The sequence below is a fragment of the Rhinopithecus bieti genome, unplaced genomic scaffold (genome assembly GCF_001698545.2).
Source record: "Rhinopithecus bieti isolate Rb0 unplaced genomic scaffold, ASM169854v2 scaffold_46259, whole genome shotgun sequence".
Taxonomy (NCBI): domain Eukaryota; kingdom Metazoa; phylum Chordata; class Mammalia; order Primates; family Cercopithecidae; genus Rhinopithecus; species Rhinopithecus bieti.
Window position 1 is genome coordinate 440,229 of NW_016818844.1, and position 21,349 is coordinate 461,577.

The window sequence follows — 21,349 nt, forward strand, 5'->3', positions numbered from 1 at the left end:
GGTGCTGATGTTTTTCTATGTATAACTAATCTTCAATGACCTTTCATTTTTTCCTACTTTGACCACATAAGCACCACTGATCTTGATTCCTTCTGTGTGGTTTTCAGCACAATAGTTTAATGGTGTCAGGCCTGCCCTAAGTGGCTGGTGGTGACAGTCTTCTCCCCAGGTAAGTGGTAGCCATGGAATGCATTTGGGACAACAGTCAGTGTTACCACTTGGGGGGGCCTCTTTCAGTCTGTTTGGTTGAAGGTAGCAGGAAAGAAGCATTTCATCTTCCCTCCCAAAAATTCTTGATCAAGAAAATGCATATAAGCTCACTTTTAGCATTTCATTAGAGGCAGTAGCATAGCATCCTAATCAGTTTTAATGAAAGGCAAATGCCTAAGTACAAATTAAATACACTTAGGGATACTTAACTGTTAAATACATCATTTACTAAATATTAGCTTTTCTCTGGGACTATTTTACTCTTGCCTTTGGGACAATCTTGGGCCCTAATGATTTGTTTCCTTCTGTTTTTTGGCTTCTATTCAGAAGAGGGTGCATTAAGTGCCTCTTTAGCAATTTCTGGCTGGTCCATGAGCCACTGGTTTAGGTCAACCCTGAGGATCAGAATTCTTTGCACCAAAGCCATTTCACTAAGGGGACACGTGAGACTGGCCATGTGATTCTATTCAAGCTCCATCAGGGCCCCCTCCTCCAGAATTCATGCTGTGATTTACAAGTAGGTCTTTTAAAGGAGCCAGGCCAAATTCCCTCTGAACATTAAAAAAGTATCACACCGTACTTCCAGCTACAAGTTTACAGGGACAAAATGGTCAATTCCCAGAAAGAAATTCTGGTCCAGGTGTAGACCTCCATTTCCAAACCTCTTTGTTCCTTGGACCCAATGATGTTTTTAGCTATCTTGTATCTTCTAAGGGGAACTTCAGGACATAGCAATCTTACGGGGGTATGTGTTTGGCAGAGTGGGGTGTGGTGGGGAAGAAGGCAGTGGTGAAGGAATGAAGACTCTTAAATGCTCAATTTCTCCTCACCTCTGGGACTGATAAAAGATGAGTTTCCAGGGCCTGCTGTGTCACCTTGGCCAGCATTCATTTCTGGTTTTTTTTTTTTTTGACTAGCCCTGATTTGGGACAGCCCTTGACATGGCCCACAGAAGGCCTCCACTTTGGGGAAACACCAGATGCTCTTACAGGCACAGATGAGCGCCACGGGTCAACACCGACAATGTGACTCCCGGGGAGGGCTGCATGAGCCCTCCTGCATACTGAGGTAGAGGTTGAGGTCAGGGTTTCTGGCCTCTTTTTGAAAGGGACGTCATTCCAATGGACTCCATTTGAGAAAACAGAGTCAACAAAGTCCAGACACTGCTTTGGTTTTTACCATCACAGTGGGAGATATCCGGACCCATGCAATTACATACCCGAAGCAGGGCATGTCTTGGGATCAGAAAGAGGATGAGTCAGGAAGTCTCCGCAGCGAACATCTCCGTGAGGAAAGTCAGCTACAGGAAGCGACCGAGTGACCTGGCCCCATGGCCTTGCGGTCCTCACCCCAGCTTGCTAAGGGATGAACTGCGCTACACAGTTCTCCCATTTCTAAGCTTTCTGGGAACCTACTACTTGCTGTCTCTGGAAGACACTGCTGCCTGCTTTTATATAAAGGGGCTCCCAGGGCTGAGGGGCAGGAGGCAGAAAGGCAGAGGAACGAGGCGTTCACTACCCAGGGTAGAGAGAATTCGGCTCCCTACCCCACTGAGAGAGCAGGTGCATTCACTGCGACATCTCTCCACGGGCTCCCACTGTCTCATCCCAGCGCCTGCCACCAGGGGCAGCTCTGCAGAGTCAGCGCTGGATGGAGCAGCCCCGGGTCAGGAGGCCTCCTCATGCAGGACGCGCTTACCTGTATCTCTGCTTCACAGACTGCTTCTCTGTGGACTTGCAGACGTGCCCCACGTAGTACAACGGGAAGAAGAAAAAGTTCCAGTTGGTGGCAAACCACGTGAGGGTGAAGGGCGCGTCGAACTTCCTGAAGGTCAGCTTGGCGAGCTGCGTGGAGCCCGCCCACGAGGAGCACACGCACAGCACGACCGCCACGCCCCAGAAGATCTTCTTGAGCTGCGCCCGGGAGCACGTCCAGCAGCGGCGGCTGGCTCTCCCGCCGGTCTCCACCCCGGCCGGCGCCTGGGCCTCCGCCAGGCCCGGGGAGTCCCGGGGGCGCTCCTCCCCTGGGGAAGAGAAGGGCGTGGTTAGCAGGGCCTGCAGACTTCACCCCTGCACTTAGCAGGGCGCTGCCCTGCAGCCATTGTCACCGCCAGCTACCTGGGGGCCGGGGGAGATAGCGGGCGCAGGGGCGGCTTCTAGGACGGCTGTGTGACACCAAGCTGCAATAGAAAACGTTTACACAGGTTTTCCTCTTCTCCAGAACCTCCGCTCTCCAAGTGTGGTCCCTGGGCCGGGCAGCGTCAGCACCCTCCCCAGTCCGTCCCCGGAACTTGTTGGAAATGCAGAATTTCAGGGCTCACCCCAGGCCCCCAAATCAGAACCTGCATTCCTCAGGTGATCTGCGTGCTTTGGGAAACACTTCTCCAGAACACAGAGCGGCTGAAATACCTCCACTCTCAGTTGTGTCAGCTGACCAGTACTCACGTGCTCCTGGGTGCGGGGCAGTACTGGGGGCTGGAGATTCCTACAGGGCGAGGTCTTGACCTCTAAAAGATCCCAGTACCTTGACAGAGGTGGCCTGTTACTTAAAGGCACAGTTGGCCAACACTCTCTCCTCTTATTTTGTATGTAGGGCAAAAATAGACTTCGCCACTCTTACTTTTCTATCTGCTTTAACTGGCTTCCCGCTGATAGCCTCCAGTCCCACTTCGAAGCTTTACTTAAAAACCACAACCTCTGGCAGCTGGTGTGTGACAGGCCACAGACACTCCATTCTAGAGCTGTGTGATTTCTGGAAACCAGGCTGCAGCCCAAAGCTTGGCTCTGCCGCAGTGTTGTTTCCGCAGACCAGAGGAAGGTGAAAAGGCCTTATTTTCCACTGTTTGCTTTTTCATTCACGACTGTGTGTGTGTCAGTCAGCTGGAAATTTAAACAAAGCTGTAGCTTGTGTCAGGTGTAACTATGGGTGGATGCAGATTTCCAGAAGGCCGTGTACCTGCCTTTTATAATGATGTTGTGCCTGGCACCTAGCTGAATGGAGGCACACTAGTGCTAAGAGGCCATTTTCACTCTAGGGGAGGAAATGAGTCCTGAATAAATTGGGGTCAAACGTGCTTTCTCTACATTGTTTAAACTTGATTAAAATAATTTTAATAACAAACTGAGTTTTGTATATCATACTTTCTGAAGCATTATGAGTCTATGAGGCAAAATTGTGATTAAATGTAACCTATTTTTCAGGTGTTAACTAATATCGTTAACCACTGGCTGTGCTGTATCTGTTTCAGCCAAAGATAAACCGAAGCATTACATGGCTAGTCAGAGATAATGTACTTTATTGGGTCAAATTCTATTTCACACCGTCCCTATTGTGCTTCATTACTTGCTTTATTAATAACCTCTGTCCTTCTCTTACTTTTCATGTGCTCACATATCCAAGTTGGAAAGTCCCTGGAAAACCAAATGTCTTGCCACCCTCTGAGCTTCTGACAAGCTGTCTGTTCCTGCATGGGCTGCAGGGCAGAAAGATGTGGAGGACAAAAAGGAAGATTGATTTCCAGCCTTTTGGGGGATCTGTGTGCTTATGCCCTCCTACCAGGATCTCTTGACGTTCCTCACAGTGAATTCCCACAACTTAATGCAATTGCAGTTTCAGACAGAAGCATGCACATTTCAATTTACACACGGATTACCTGTCATTTTGAATTAGCATCTGCAGCTGTTCATTATCGGGATAATTTGCAAAGTGTGTTGGAGGTTAGAGGGGTTTGTCACTATTAGCATCACTGTCAAAAACTCATCCTGAAAAGATGATTGTAGAGATGAAAAAAAGTTCACAAAAATAAAATGCAGTTTCACGGTAATAACTTCCAGTGAAAGAATGAACTCCAAAAGAGGCTGAATAAATTCAGCTCACAGCATGTTTCTTCATTGAATGTTTTCATTATAGCAAATTAAGCTTTAAAACGTAGCAAACTAGGCAGTGAGGCTGCATGGCTTTTACAATGAAGGAGAAAATCATCAAATCATGTAATTTGGTGTTGCTACAATATTTCTGTGGATTTGGATTAAAGAAGTTGTTCTCTAACTTTGTAACCTCTGGATCCTCAAACCAAAGGAATATGAACAAAATACAAACAAAATTAAGACACTTAGAACTAAAGTCACTACTCTGTTATTTGAAAATAACCACATTATAAATAGAACAATGTTTTACAAAATGTAATGCAGTTAACAGGCGTTATAAGGAAAAAAGATTCCACGCTTGGATAGATTTGGAAAACACCAAGTAGAACAGACAGATTCCTTTGCTGTAGGAATATTCAGGGTCAATGGATATTGTGAATTTCCAGGAGGCTGCTTCCCATATTATTTAAATTGTAACACCTGTGGTAGGGACTACTGTACTCTGGAATACACTTTGGGAAACACTGGAATATACCCATAAAGAATAATAGACAACCAAACCCAATTCATTGCAAACCTCCCACTTCACTAGACTGTGTCTCTTATAATAATAATCACTTATCGGTTCCATTACCTCATTCTTCATACTGCTAAACACGTCGTACCTCATGTAAATAAAAAGTATTCTTTATACATACACCACAAAATTGCTAAATAGTAAAAAGAAAAAGCAATTTTTAATGATGTTAGCACCCAGAGATACCACAACTGACATTTGCTGCCGCATTTCCCGTCTTTTGTGTCTGTGCAACACACACACACACACACATACACACACCCCTCTCAGCAGAACTGTGCCCCTAGCACAGATGAACACACAAACCCATTCACACACCCACACTGAAAAATTGGGATCACACTGTGTTTTTATCTTTCATTTATTTAACCTAACTTAAAATGAACAGCATGCACTTTTTACATCTCACAGCCCTATGTACAGTGCAATGCATCCTCAGAGCCTTTCAATCAGACAGGAAATTGCTGTGAAACATGTGCCCTGTGCCAAGAGCTTTGGGTGGTCTATAAATAAGTGTAAAGCATGATTACCATTCTTCAGGAATGGACTGTCTATGTCAGAGTGACGAAAGATCCATGAAGGAATTACAGAACAATTATGTGTAAAATAGAGATTCGGACTATATAACAGGAATTCTGCAGAGAGTGTGGTCAGTGTGCACTGGGATAACAGTGAAAAGAACCAGAAGAGGCAGGTGGTTGGCCTGGGCCTTGGAGGATAGAACATAAAAGTAAAAAACAGGAGCAAAATTCAGGGTCAGGAATACCCATGACCTGACCAGGGGCAGTGAGGATGGTGGTGAGATCTGAAATTCACTGCCACCTCGTCACTCTGCAATGCCTCATCTTGCTTTGGTTAGACATGCCACAGGAGAAACTGCCAGGTTTGCTGAAGGGACTGGAGCAAAATCAGATGTCGACTGATCCTACTTTATTAGGAAAGTGCAAACCACAACATCCATAACTAAGTAATACAGTTAGTTGAAGAACAAATGTAGAGTGACACAACAATTTTGCTTATCAGATGCATTTATTTTCTACTATTGGAAGTGCATCCCACACTTCACATCATTTCCAGGGTCATTTTCCATGAACTGGCTTACTGATGCTCAAACAGATTTCAGACAGAAGGAGTTACAATGAGGAAGGCTATATCTCTTTTCAGAAGCCTTTCAAATCTTCTAAGTGTAGGAAATTTCTGTTTAATTCTGCCCCCCACCTCCAAAATTTCAGGTCAAGTGTTGCCTTTGTTTGATTTCACTCCTTTATCACAGTTGAAAGAGGCAGTGCCTCAAGGAAATCAATGCCAAAATTAGCCTCACACTATTTACTGCCACAGCTCCTGGGACCATTGGTATGCAACTAGAAATACTACTTATGTTCCCCTCACCTTCACTCTCCAACACCCCTTCCCCACTAACAATTCCTCTGTTTATGATCATCTTGTGCCTTAAATTCTAATCTTGTACTTTAGCCAGCAGTTCTAGGAGCAATGCAAAGCAGATTATACACTCTAGCCCAATGCTTATGCTGACAGATGCTGTAATTGTGGATTCAAGCATCTCCCTGAAGCTGTATCACCTCTAAATTCTGTTTATGCGACTTAATTCATCCATAAATGCTGGAGGACAGGTGGGTTCATCCCAGTCCTGTTGCCTGAGTTGCTTCCGTTAAGCATGTATGTGTGTGTGTGTGTGTGCGTGCGCGCGCGCGAATGCAGGGGGAGTGTTCTCATGTGCACTTTATATACTCCATGGCATGGTGAGATGTAACCATGCCTGTGTGTGAGCTTCCATTTTAGCCCTGTCTCAGTGTCCTGAGGGCTGTCAGGCAATTTGTTAAAACTGCATAAATCCCACCACCTGCAAAATCACACTTTTTGCTTGTGACCAAAGAGAGAAAGGATTCACACTCTTTGGTCAAACAGAAGTAGTACCTAGAGGCAATGTCTGTGTAGCAGAAGGAAACTCTAGGTCACAATGGGTGAGCTAAAGGTCTAGTTTAGCTACCAACTCATGTGGGTACCAAAGCATACCCGTAGTCCCATGAGCTGTCCACTGCTTAGGCCTGAGAAAATGAATTGGGTGCCTTTTTTTTTTTCTTAACGTAAGTCACTTCTACAATGAAAAGTAAGAAACACTGGAAAGTCATTCATTCTCATCTCATAAAATGGCCCTTTTGAACTTTCAAGAGACCAATAATGTTTCTTTTATGAGCTTCCCCGAGAATAAGTGGACCCTTGTTGACTCCTTTCTGAAAAAGTCTCCAGGGAGTTTGCCCTTAGAGAGTGCTCAAGTCCTTTCTTTCTTTCTTTTTTTTTTTTAATTTTATTTTTATTATACTTTAAGTTCTAGGGTACATGTGCACAACGTGCAGGTTTGTTACATATGTATACATGTGTTATGTTGGTGTGCTGCACCCATTAACTCATCATTTACATTATCAAGTCCTTTCTTTAGGGTAAGGGACCCAGAGCGTGGATCAAAGACCACCAGCCGGCTGGTGTGAACCAAGCCTTTCTAATGCAAAGGAGATAGAATTGCACAGGAAATGGGAGATGATGCCTCGCAACTGACATCTATCTCAGTAAGGTCTATAGAGTTATTTTATTTGTTTACGGCTTTATTGAGATACAATTCTCATAGTATAAAACTCAGTTAACTACACGACTCAGTAAGTTTTAGTAAATTTGAATTGTGTAACCATTACCATAGCATCGTTTTGGAACATTTCTATCATGCCGAAATGAGTTCTTGTGCCCATTTGAAGTTCTCCCTGTTCCCACCCTCAACCCTAGGCAACCATGAATGTGTTTTCTGTCTCTACAATAATTTGCATATCCTGAACATTTCATATACATATACAGACTTTCACATCTGACTTCTTTCATTTAACATCATGTCTTTGGGGTTTATCCATGTTGTAGCATGTGTCAGCGGTTCATTCTTTTGATGCCTGAAGAGAATTCCATTGTATGGATATACCAAATTTGGCTTATCCATTCATCTGTTGATGGACATCCAGATTGCTTCCAGTTTGGGGCTGCTATGAAGAATGCTGCTATGAACATTCACCTATAAGTCTTTGTGTGGATATATATTTATTTATCTTGGGTGGACTAGTTTTTAGGCCACTCATTCAACAAATCTTAATTGACCACCTACTTTGCGGTACAAGGCAGATACAACTTTCCCTCATAGAGCTTGCTTAGTCCAAGTGGCAGTGCTTCAAGTACCCATATCTTAAGAGGATTAAGGTCATCTAATTGCGTCCAAACAGGACACAATTAAGAGCTGCTCTGGAAACTACAGTTCCACCTTCCCCCATCCCTCAACTCCTGCCCCTTTTTCCTAGACTGCATGAAAGACAGGGTCTGATGAAAACTTTCCCATTTATTGATTACTGATGAGTACACCATCCCAGGACCTGGCCAACAAACTAAATAGCTTTTGCAAAATGAGAAGCTTGGAAGAAAGCTTTTGTTTATGGCCATTTGCAAGTGTAACTTATCTTCCAAACAATCCATTTCGGTCTTTGTTTATCTTTTCTACTCATTAAATACTTGCTCAGTGAATTTATGTGTGACATTATTTTTAGGCAGTGATGTAGAGGAAAGGGGAGGAGACTTGCAGAAAAGGCTTTCACACATATAAGGCCAACTACGTGCCCCGAACATCCCAAAGCAATTCGCACTTCACATGTCCCAACCCACTTGCCCTTGCCAGATCATCCATATGGATTCCTGGACTTTGGGTCAGAAAACACTGCCACCATTCACACGTGGCCAAAGCCCCAGTCATGCTCCTGACTTGCACAGGTTCCAGGGAAAGAACAGATCTATGGATAATTGAAGTTAGATGTTGACCATGGGTCAAGGAAAAGGAGAGAGAATAGAGAATTAAAGGGGCAAGTGGTGGTTAGACACCCAATACATGCACTGCAGTCTCTGCCATTAGATGTTATATATCTTTTTATACCCATCACAATGGTGGAGATCAGTAAGATTGTTTCTTTTTTGCATATTGGACAGCTGAGGTTCTGAGAGTTAATATCCCAAGGGTACAAATCAGTGAGAGGCTAAGGCACAGTTTTAACTTGGTTCTGTTTGACTCCAGAGCATCAATGAGAATCGAGAATGTTCTCATTCCTCTTGTTGTCCCCTTTGAAAGCTGACCAAGGTCATGGTGCTGAACACCTCATTCAGAACTGCATGTCACTAAAGAGGGACTTCAGGTTTGCAGAGGACAGAAACACGTTTATAACATGGAAGAGACTGAGTGTGTATGGGACTCTGCACTAGGATTTGCTGTTCTGGAAAGAGGGCACTATGGACTGAGTGATTGTGTTCTTCCCAAATTCATGTGTTGAAGCCCTAACATCCAGTGTGGTTGTGTTTGGAGACGGGGCCTCTAAGAAAGTAGTTAAAATTAAAGAGTCTGGGTGCAGTGGCTCATGTGTGTAATCCCAGAGGTTTGGGAGGCCGAGATGGGTGGATCGCTTGAGCCCAGGAGTTCAAGACTCTGTTGGCAACACGGCAAAACTCCATCTCTACAAAAAAAAATATAAAAAATTAGCTGCGCATGGTGGTGCTTGCCTATAGTCCCAGCTGCTTGGGAGGCTGAGATGGGAGGATTGCCTGAGCCCAGAAAGTCAAGGCTGCAATGACAAGTGATTGTGCCACTGCACTCTAGCCTGGGCATAGGAGTAAGACCCTGTCTCCAAAAACAAACAAACAAAAAACCAAAAAAGGTTAAATGAGGTCATAAGGATGGAATTCTAATCTGGTAGGATTAGTGTCCTTATAAGAAGAGACACCAGAGAGTTTGTTTTCTCTCTCTCTCTCTCCATACACATATCAAGAGAAGAGGTCATGTGGGGACACAGAAGGCAGCCATCTGCAAACCAAGAAGAGAGCCCTCTCTAGAAATTAAATTTGCCAGCACCTTGATTTCAGATTTCCAGCCTCCAGCACTGTGAGTAAAAAAAATGTCCTTTTTAAAAGCTATCCAGTCTATGATATGTTGTTATGGCGGTGCTAGCTAATACAAGGGGGTTACGGTAGAGAGTGTACTGTGTTTGAGAAGGTGTAAAGCTGGACAAAGAGCCACCACTCTGCAGAATGTGTATGACATGCTACAGATGGCAGAGTATTTATTTTGATAACCTATTAGGAGAAGAAATAACTTTATTGGATTAGAAATATTATATGCTATCTTATACTTGTTTGCCTCATGTGAATTGCTTGAATCTTTGTTGTAAAGTTATTTCTGGAGGCAGTGTGTAGAGTTGGGAGAAAACATGGCAGTTGTGAAGTTGTGTTTAAAAACAAAATTAGTGTTTTGCACTGGGAAATTATTCCTCTGATTAGGATAAAGAATTAGCAGGTGAACAAAAGTTGCTTTTTGGGGATGGAATGGGGTGGTGGAGGCTTCTTTGAGATGCGTCTGATCTACTCTGAAGCAGTCTGAGAGCTGGTAAGAGTCAGGTCTTGATCTAGCTCAGTTTTCCTACTCATCATCACCATCTCAGTAATCAGATATCTAAATCGGCATTTCTACCTCACTTCCATTTCCTTAGAGGTCCCTGAATAACTCTCAAAGGGCTGAATAACTTCATGCAGTGGATTTAAGACAGTCTTGGAATGTACTCAGCCTAAGGTGAATCATGACTCTTGAGAAACTGACAGGGTATGGGTAAGCCTTAAATAATACTGTTTGTGCCTTGGGGCAAGAGTCAATGCCTCCCCTTGGGAGGAAGCAGAGCACTGTGTTTTAATACTTGGTCTGAAAGCATCTGAACTTGAGCGCATCAGTTTTAATCTACATGTACTGCTAGTTATGGCTTGTGCAGTCTCCTGGAATTTCACCATTTTCTGTGGCCTGGGCACATGATGCCTCCATAGACACAGCCGGTACTCACAGTTGGTAAACCTGGTGATGTTTTGGTGCTGCTAATGACCTGCACACAAAACCCAGACAAATATGCTGGTGTTTTTCCTCATCAATTGTTAGCATCTCCAGATTCTTTGGCTTCTATGTGTACTGAAATTTGGCTGTTGGAACGCAAACGATGAACCACAGTTTTACGGGAGGGCAGGTTATAGATAGGACAGTACCTCCAGGCAAAGACACTGCCCACTGCTGCAGCCTGAGGGCTCTTGAGGAAGAGGGGCATGCTGGAGCCTTCTCCTGTGGAGTTGCCGGCCCACAAGACTCATCATGGCAGTTCTGGACAGCTATGGGGGGATGGGGGCATCTCTGGTCCTCTAGTCAGAAGAGGTATGGGTTTTGGTTGGATGATGTGTTAGATGAAATGAGCAGAACAGAGCAAAATTAAAACACCGTTTTCTCAAACATACCTCCAGTTCTCAGCAGAATCGTTGTACATCAACAAGGCAGGACTAAACTTGCTTGGTCAAGAACCAAGGTGGGGTTGGTCTTAAGGTATTAAACGTGACCTCTCAGGCTTAATCTCCTACCCAAGGATAGACAATCTGAACCAACAATGGTTGACATGTCTCAGCTCATTCCTGGGCATCAAGGCTTTAACACAGAAACATGGAGACTGGGACCAGCCCCAGGCAAAGCTTGGAAGTTGCACAGCTTCTCTTTGGCATCCTTCTGTACCTCTTTTTATGCCATCTCATCATCTGGGGTTCCGTCTCGTGGAGCAAGTTGTACTCGTGTAGCTAGTCTTTCCATCCCCTGCTCAAATGCCAAAATCTACTCTCAGAAAGAGCACCTGTTTGCATGCACACATATGCTCACATACATGCACATGCTCGATTCCTTATTGTTCCTGGTCTCAATTCCTCAAAGCTCTGCTCTCTGACTATAGCTAATGAAGGGTTTTAATCAGATAAACCAATCTCTGCTAACGAGTAAGCTACTTAATGGACTGTTAGAATGTTCCTGCTGAAAGAGACAATGGAAGATCTATTATAATCCTCTTTCTTTGCAGCAGGAGAAGCCCAGGCTGCAAGAGGCCAGGCGACATGTCCAATATATTAATTAGCTAATGGAGGAGCAGAAAATCACACTTGAATGTCCCCACACCTCATCCAGTGTTCTTCCCTCCAGTCCCTTCTCCTGAGCTACACGATGTCTTAACCAATGGAAATGTACTATGCGCCAAAAAAGCTTTTAAGAATTAAATCTCTTCTTGGCTGTCCCAATAGGGCTGTTCTGAATCCTTTCCCACCTCTTCAAGTCTTCAAGCCCCATCCATCATTTGCGGCAAACAATGACACTTCCTACGTTACAAAGAAGATCAAAGTCACCAGCACGGCTCCCTTAGCTTCCCCTCTCTGAGTCTTCATGATTCTCTGTGTCTTTGCCCATTAAGCTTTCTCTGCTCCTTTTCAAAGACGATCATTCCCTTTCTCTGTCTTGTGCTTCCTCCCCTGGTATGCTGCCTCCTCTAGGCCAGGCCACTGGTGCATTAATTTTTGCATCAATCATCTTTCTCTCCGGGCAACCTCAGACCTGCCCTGGACTCAGCCTGGCTCTCTTAAAAGTTATCTCCCTCCCTCTTAAAACAGCATAGCTTCTCAAACCTCCCTCACTGTCAAACACTTCAACCAAGTATCCAGTAATGCCCCCACCCACCCTTGCAATCTGGCTTGCAGACCAGCACCCACTTAAAACTGTTTCCACAAAATCACCCTCTCTTGGCTGCATCTGACACATCACTCTCTCTCTTTCTTCTTGATTTTCTTCCAGTGGTCTCCATGCCACAGTACTATCTGAGTTCTCTGGTCTGGATGGTCAAACTTCTCTCCCGACTCCCTTATCTCCTAAATGTGCATGGTCACCAGGATTCTGTCTTTGCCCATTTATTTCCATATCACATGATTGGTTCCTCAGGCTTCACCGCCTCTTTCTGCCACCTCCCTGCCTGCTACATACCTGTGTTTGCAGGCATTGGCTTCAAACTCAACTTTTCTAAATGTGACTCCCCCATTTCTCCCTCCCAGATGTGTTTCCCCTCCTGTCTTCACTGTTCCTCCTAATGGCATCTCCATTCCCAGAATTGTTCAGGCATAATCTTCAAAGCCGTATTTCATGGCTCTTTTCAGCCTTCCTACTTCACACTCTCACCATGGCCTGATGATTCCTCCTCTATCCTGTCCTTGTCCTTGCCATCAGATGGTACAGTGGTCAGGATGTGGGCATACCACGTGGCAGTTGTCTCAAAGAGTGAGTTACCTGATTACCCTGCAATCCTATTCCTCACTGCACAGTGGGAATTACGTTAGGAGCCACTGCAGAGGCATGTTGTGAGGACCGAATCAGCAACCCAGGTCAAGGGCTCATGGTGAGGAGGAAGCAAATGTTACTGCTGCGGTTATTACCATGAGCTCACGGGTGGACTGCTGCTGTCACTCCCCAACATGTCTCCTTGTTGCCACTGGACACTTTCCAGCAGGGTTTTAAAAATTTTTCGCTATACCTTCAATATGACACGCACATGCGAGCATGTACACATGAGCACACACACACGCCCCTGAAATGAAAGCGTCTTGGATCCACTCTGACTCTTATTACATTTGATAGACAGTGGCAGTTTTTATTCTATTCTAATTCCTTTAATAAGAAATACTTATTGCGACTGATGGAAGAGATTTCATAACCCAGTTTGAACACTGCTACTGCCCATGACCGTCTCTTTTCTCAGTCTCAGATGGTGTTTTCTTCTCTTCTCTGGCTCCCCCTGTTTCAATCTTCTCTTCCGAGTCCAGCGTTCAGGATGCCTCAGCGTCTGCCCATGGTCTAGCTTAACTTCCTCTCCTCCTGCTTCTTCTGATCACTACGCTCTGGCCCAGTAGACTGCCTGCTGGTCTCCCAGCGCCACCCTCTCCTGGCTCTGCGCCTTCGTGGCTCCCTCTGTCAGGAAATGCTGTGGTCTCCCCTCCCACCTCTGACAGCCCAGGGCAGAGGCAACCTCCTCTACCATGCCATCCTGACTGTGCTCCCAGGAAATTAGTTCCAATAAATGTTTAACTGTCACCTGGAGTGTGGTGACAAGATGAATTCTGAGGCCACATCCAGGCTCAGCAGGAAAGAGTATCCTGTCAGATTAGGTCATTTTGGCAAAGAAGGGGGTAATGATGGCAAGCAAGAGTGCTGCGTAGGAGCCATCTGCATCCCAGCCAGAACTGAGTTCACGCTCAGCTGAAATGCAGCATTTGCTTTATACTTCTTCCACAGAATCAAACACATTACATTTCAGTGTGCATTCTTTATTGGTGTGCCTTTCTGACATTCCTCACTCATTTGGAAGCTCTGTTGGATCAAGGATTATGTTTCACTCCTCCTAGAGTCCTCACAAACATCTGGTTCATTCTCTTGGATATATTAGGTAAAATATTTGATCACGACATGAATGACTTTTGCCAATGGAGTTTCAGATCTAGGGTTAGCCAACCAGGGAAATATTTTGGGTTGAGGGAAACTCTTTGGCAGTATACTTCTCAAGAATCCTCTTGGACTGGGCCAGCATCCTGGGTCTTCATATACTATTAATTGAGCATTCCAGGATGACCGTCTTATCCTGTTGACAGGAACAAGGTAGTCAGACCTATTCTGGGGGCAGCTGAAACCACCCAACACTTCCAAAGCAGAGGCACTAAGAATATGACACACAGCTATGGGGCCCATGAGCCCCTATGGGGGTCCCAATCACTGAGTTATATTAGTTATATTACAGTGGGAGGTTTTTTTTTTTTTTTGAGATGGAGTCTCTCTATGTCACCAGGCTAGAATGCAGTGGCATGATCTCAGCTCACTGCAACTTCCGCCTCCCGGTTCAAGCGATTCTCCTGCCTCAGCCTCCCAAGTAGCTGGGACTGCAGATGCGTACCACCACATCCAGCTAATTTTTTTTTTTTATTTTTTTGAGGCGGAGTCTCGCTCTGTCGCCCGGACTGGAGTGCAGTGGCCGCATCTCAGCTCACTGCAAGCTCCGCCTCCCGGGTTTGCGCCATTCTCCCGCCTCAGCCTCCCGAGTAGCTGGGACTACAGGCGCCCGCCACCTCACCCGGCTAGTTTTTTTTGTATTTTTAGTAGAGACGGGGTTTCACTGTGTTAGCCAGGATGGTCTCGATCTCCTGACCTCGTGATCCGCCCGTCTCGGCCTCCCAAAGTGCTGGGATTACAGGCTTGAGCCACCGCGCCCGGCCCCGGCTAATTTTTGTATTTTCAGTAGTGACAGGGTTTCACCATGTTGGCTAGGATGGTCTTGCTCTCTTGACCTCGTGATCCACCCGCCTCGGCCTTCCCAAACTGCTGGAATTACATACAATGGGAGCTTCAGGGAGCATTTACTGAACATCTACAAAGTGCCATAAGCTGATAAAATTCTCTTTCCTTCTCAAATGAAAAGGAGTTGTGCAAAGGTTTTGCAACATTTGCAGCCAGGTAGATACAGATTTGAAGCCTGGGATCCCTGTTCTCTAATTACAGGACCTTCTGTGAATGATTTTTCTGAGCCTCAGTTTCCTTATTTATAAAGTTGGGTAACAATACTTACCCTTGCTTAGGGAAAAAATAGAGATAACGGAACAATCTCTCTTAGCATAGTACCTGCAATATAGTAGACATTCATTAGCAAAAACTATTATTTGAGTATTAAGAGCAACATACCATCACACCTCCTTTCCTAGGACGCAACTGATTCCTGGAGAGCTTTATTCATTAGCCAGAAATCACTCATCTAGTGTGAGAGCTGGGTAGACCCAGTCCATCTAATTCCAAAGCCCTCACTCTTTCCACAGCACTACTTGCTGCAGGCCTCTTGGGGGAATTCACTGTACTGTTCTCAACGATTAATTCCTATTGAATGTAATTTCAATGAACATGAATGAGCTGATTGTGAGTAGAGATGATCCTAGTAAATACTAGTCTATTAGAGATATGCTACTGATCAATGCTCTGCTTTTGAAAGGAAAGCCAAGCAAAGGATCTGTGAAAACAAGGTATGTTTTTAGACATGACAGATGCCATCAATGTCACCAGAACACACTTTTCAAGCCTTAACCCCTATCTAAGGCCCAGCCCCACTCTCCTCATGCTTCTGGGCTGAGCCTGAACATCCATGTTCTCTCTGCCTGAAACTGCCTCTCCTCCCCTCTGCACCAACAAGCTTTCTCATATCCCCCTTGCCTCAGTTGTGATGCTCAGAAGGCCTCCTCCTCAGGAAGGCCCCCTCCTTAGAATGGCTCCTTCTTAGAAAGACCTGTTCCTCAGGAATATCTCCTCAGAAAGGCCTCTTCCTCAGGAAGACTCCCTTCTTAGATGGCCTCCTCCTCAAAAAGGCCTTTTTGTTAGAATGGCCTCTTCCTCAGAGACCTTTCTGAGGAGGCCTCCCCAGGAAGGCCTTCTCCTTAGAAGCCCTCCTCAGAAAAGCCTCCTCTCCTCAGGAATATCTTCTCCTCAGAAAGGCCTCTTCTTAGAAAGTCTTCCTTCTCAGAAAGGTCTCCCCCTCAGAAAGGCCCCCTCAGAAAGGCTTCCTCTGTAGAAACCCTCCTCCTCATGAAGGCCTCCTCCTCAGGAACGCCTCCTCAGATTGCTCAACTCTCAGTGTCCCTGTGACACCTTGCTTTTAGTTCAATATCAGAACTTACTACTTTGTATTTGATAATTTATCTATCTATCTGTATGTCTCTTCCCCTCTAGACTAAAATGTCATTAAGAGAATGAAGCTAGAATTGTTCCTTTTTTGCATTTCCAGGGCCTTGCTACATTGTCACAGGACACAGAGTAGGGTTGGATGAAGTGTTTGTTGAGTAAATGAAGTAATCTTGCCCATCTTCCTATGTTTGAGTTTAACCAAGCTTTGCCTTTTCTATTTTGGTTTTATATGTACCACATGCTGGTGCCTTCTTGCCTCCCCTTAGATGACACACTGCGAGCTAATAAATATTCCTCACTGGCTGCATTCCCTCCCTGTAGCCTGTCTGCCATCCATACAGAAACACCCACAGCATGGGGACCACCTTGCCCTGTGCATTCAAGTTAAAACAAAATGATTCAACACTTCCAAAACCGGCACATAAGATGCAAATGGTTTCCAAAAAATAGACCAAAAGCCAAACTGAATAAAAACACCAAGGAAAAAAACCAGGCAGAGAGAAAAAGCTATATGTGAGCCAGGCATACCAAGGGCAGGTTTTATCAGGCCCCGATGGGTAGACTTTTGCACGGGATACTTGTAGGTATCCCATGCAAAACGCAACTGGGGGCTTCCTAGGCATTTTCAGCTACCTCTACCTTATTGCATTTCCTCACAGCCTGCTGAAGTAGGTTGTTCCTTCTCTTTTACATTTGAGGAAACTGAGGCTGTTTTCATTACACAAATCCAACTGAAAAAGGGGAAGAGCCCAGTCTCGATCCTCAATCTGACCATTTCTTAGTTCACTATACATTTCCATTATCCACAGGCATTTATGAGGAAATGCTAGTTCCAAAGCCAAGTCCATGACGAGGCAGTTGCTGGTGTTAGTATGCACAGGAGACTCTTTTGGCAGCAGCCCTAAGGGTTTGGTTTTTTTTTTTGGTGGGGGGAGGGGGGTGGTTAGTGGGAGATAATTCTCATTTTCATCCCCTTAAGGCAACCTCCAGGCTTGGCCATAGGGAAGTACCTGTGCCTCGCACACCACTCACTGCCTCCTGCAGCACCTCTGAGGCCACAGTACCCAGTTCAGGTAACTCCGCCATCCATGTCCTGCCCCACTTCCAGTGCTGTTCAAACCTGTCCTGCCCAAGGAGGGCTGGGAGTGTCCCAGGGAGAGCCCCTGCTGCTGGAGAGCAGGACCAATCTGTCCTACTAGCAGGTAGGAGTGGGGCAGCTTCCCATGAGGACCCTATGAGTGAGCAGACACTCACTCCCTGCTTCCCTCAGAGAAATAAACAGCCAACCCTTCCCTCCCTAACTCACACATACATGTGGGCAATGTCTGGGAAAAGGCTTAGAAATACAAACACCCCTGGAAGAGGTAGCACTTGCACTAAACTCAGGTGTAGATGGCTGATACCAATTCATTCCTGAGGTTGGGATGGAGGAGAGAAGAAGACAGCCACAAGAAGGAAAAAAAAAACCAACCTCCTAAAGATAGAAAATGATGAGAAATAGGTAAGTAGTTGCAGTTCAGTGCAAACTGATGTTCTGAAAAAAATGCATAAGCTTTGGATCAGACAGCCCAGGATTCCATTCCTGCTTCATCACCTACCAATTGTGGGTCTAGCACACATTAACCCACCTTGCTGGGCCCCAAAGTGCCCCTCTGTAGGATGGGGGTCATAGTACTAGGGCAGCTGCAGGCAGGCCTGTGTGGATAGTTGAACTTGGAACATACAATTACCAAGCCAGCCTCTGTCTTGTCCTCGCTGCTTCTGAGATTTATTGTAATAAACAAGAAATCATGAGTGGGAAGCAGGGTCCACAGAAGCCTAGAGAAGTCCAGGCTTCCTGGGAACAGCAGAAGCCAGGCTCTGTCGGAGCCCATGGCTGCCCCTCACTCACCGCTTGATGCTCATGGGCTGTTAGCTCAGCACAAGCAAAGGCCTAGAGGGCAGCTCCTGGGACCTAGGGGATGGTCGGCCTGCCTCACCTGGCCCAGGTGGCTTGCTCCTGGGAGAGGGCGTTAGTCATTCCACCTCTGCCTCCTGGGAGGAGGAGTTAAGAACTGGGACTGGTCCCTCTGTCCCCTTCTCCATTGGAAAGCCAGGCCCCTTAGGCCAGCAGAAGCCGGCTGTGTCTGAGGAAGCTTTCCTCGGTGGGCTGCTTCCTCCCCTGCCCTCTGGCTCACATTTCCTGGGTGACAGCAGTTCCAGGCAGAAAGGACAACACGGGGAGGAGGAGGAGGACACCTTCTGGGGCCCTCTCACAGCCCATCTGAGCCCTCTCCAGGGCCAGGAAAAGAGCCTGTTTACAGACTGGTGCCGGCTCTTCCCTCACCTGTGCGCCCCGCCCATTCCCAAAGAGCAGGGCAGTCACTTGGCTGGTGGCCGGAAAGGCTTCGGAACAGGCAGGAGAGGCGTCTCCTTAGCTCGCTGCAGCCCTCTCCCACCTCTACCAGCCACAGGCAGCACCTTTGGTCGGCCTGGGGGTGAGGCACAGAGCTCCACACCCAGGCAACTCAAGTGTGTGTGCGGTGAGGGGACACTGGGAGCGGCTGGACGACCCCCTCCTGCCGAACACACAAGAGCCCCAGGACAAACTGGGATGGAGGTGAGGGTGCAGCTGCTGCCAGATGCGCTGGGTGCTGCCCAGGAAGGAGAGGGTTGGGGAGCCGGGTGCTCGCTCGCCGCAGCTCGCTCACTCCTGCTCGCCAGGGAGCTCAGGGCAGTCCCCGAAGCTGCTAGGTCCCCCCACGCAGACGGCGGCGCTCTGCACTGCGGAGCCGCGTCCTTGGGGAGCAGCACCCCCAGCCCCGGCGCCCCGCAGTCAGGCAGCTCCCCCTCAGGGTGGCAGCATCCCCGGCTAGGGTGCAGGACCCCGGGGCGATGCGGCCGCGCATTACCTTCCACTTTGGTGAGGGTCAGGACCGGACTGTTGCAGGCGCTGAGCGGGGCCACCCGGGCCGAGTGCTTCTTCATGATGAGCCGGCCGCCTGCAGGAGCGCTGCCGCCGATCGCCTACATCCTGGGGCCGGCTGGAGCGCGCCTCTCCCGGGCCCGTGGCCGACGCGGCCCTCCGCCGCCGGGGAGCACCAGCGGTTCGCCCCTCTCAGTCCCGGCCTCCCCGGCTGCCCGCCGGGCTCCGGTCGCCGCGTTGCTCACTGCGGCGGCCACCCTGCAGCGCACATCCTCCCCGGCCACGCAGCCACTCCACACACACGCGCGCACAGCCTCCTACTTGGAGGTTGCTGCAAACTCCAACGTCACGTACAAGTGCACTCCCTGCTCCCACCCCGCAGCTCACCTGCTCCGCCCTCCTCCCCGGGACGCCCAGCCCCGCAGCCCTCATCCCTCTCTTCCTCCCAGCCAGGTCCTGACTGCAGCCTCTGTCCACCACTTCCCTGAGGAGCCCTTTAAAAGGACCAGCGCCTGCGGAGGGGAGACCCTGAGAACTTAAGCCTCAGTGTTGCACAAGTTTAAAAAGGGAAGTGCTTGACTTTGGATTGAGAGTTGACTCTTCACTGTGCGAAGTCCTGAATTATTCCACAGGGATAGTTGGAAAAAAGCAAAGCTTCCTAAGGCTGGCATTCATTTCTTGAGTCTAGAGGCACATTATCTTGTCTGGCCCCGTGGACAGCTCTTTTTCTGCGGGGTGGAGCAGGGGGTGGTTCAAACACCACAGAAGCAAAACAGCCACAATAAAACAAATGCTTGAAGTGATTTCTGCTCCCACCCCACTGCCTCAGTCTGGAGATCCAAACTCACCTGGGTAGCAGGAAAGCTCCTTTTCTGCCCAGCTCCCAGGTTCTTGCTTCAGCTGCAGGTCTGACATTTGCCTCTGCAGGCACGGGCTTCACTGCTGTCACTCAGACACAGCTGTAAGCTACTGGTCGATGGTGCTCGTTAAAAAGCTATGATATACATACCTATTGCATCACTTGCCAGCACAATCCCCGAGTGACCACAGAGTCCAGAGGGGCATTTATCCCATGACAGTGCATCATCAGAGGTGCCCTGCCATCATCCCCGCATGTAGGACACACAGGGCTCATGCAGCCCCAGAACTCCCAGGGCCTTGTGCTCATCCCCCTTACACATGCCCAAACATCAGTCTGGGTCGCAGCCTCAAGGATCAGTTGAGATTCAAGGTGGGTTTTCTTGTTATTGTTGGTTAGGTCTTTGCCTAGAATTTCAGAACCTTCAATACTATCCGGTTTCCTGTCTCAAAGTTAAAATTTCATTGTATTATGTCATCCAAGTCCCCACAAGGGTAGCTCTGTGGAGTGGTATAGGAGAGAGGGAAATTCAAGCAATAGGGTTTCTCAGCTCAGCATCTACCAGTTGTTTCTGGTGACATCCACCTGCACCCCCCAGCTCTCTGGCAGAAGTGGCTCCGAGGAGTTGCTCTTGTGGCATTCTTGTTATTACTTGCCTTCTTGAACAGCTGTAATGAATGGAATGGCTCTGATCTCCAAAAGGTCAGGGCTTCTCAGGGTTGCTTCTCCATCACTACAGCCAAGGAAAAGGTATTTAGGGTCCCTGCAGAGCCCTCTAGTGGTACCCCTCCACATTATATGCCTCTTACAGGAAAAGTTCCAAGACTCCTAGTGATGACACTACAATAAGCCAATAAGCCATTTCCTTCTTTGGAAAATTTAAACTCAAATAAGCTTACAGCAAGAGAATTACATATTGTATATTAAAGAGGATCTTTTTACTGCAAAATAATACTTCTATGTGTTCCATCAAGTTCAACAATAACATTTATTATATACAGTAACTAAACAAATATCACATAATAATTGGACACGTTTTTGAGCACACTTTATGTATTATTTATGTTAACTGTTTTACATAAATAATTTCATATCCTACTCTCAAAAGTTCTGTAACATTGTTGTTACCTCGTTTCGTAGATGGGGAAACTGAGGCTGAGAGGATAATGTCACAGGTCACAGAATGAGTAACTGGACAAGCGGAGATTTAAATCCAAGTGTGAACTATTCAAAAGCCTGAATTTATAACCCTCCCAGTGGGTCCCTCCCACAACACATGGGAATTCAAGATGACATTTGGTGG

At 46.9% G+C, this 21,349-nt stretch overlaps 1 protein-coding gene across 1 annotated transcript in view; it reads right to left on the bottom strand.

Annotated features, from left to right (window-relative positions):
- The window catches only part of SLC35F3 (solute carrier family 35 member F3), a 412,317-nt gene that overhangs the window by 97,142 nt on the left and 293,826 nt on the right, over positions 1-21,349 (bottom strand). Inside the window, exon 3 of the mRNA XM_017857712.1 lies at positions 1,909-2,233. Within this exon, the coding sequence (XP_017713201.1) occupies positions 1,909-2,233 (325 nt within the window). The remainder of the gene's footprint in view (positions 1-1,908; positions 2,234-21,349) is intronic.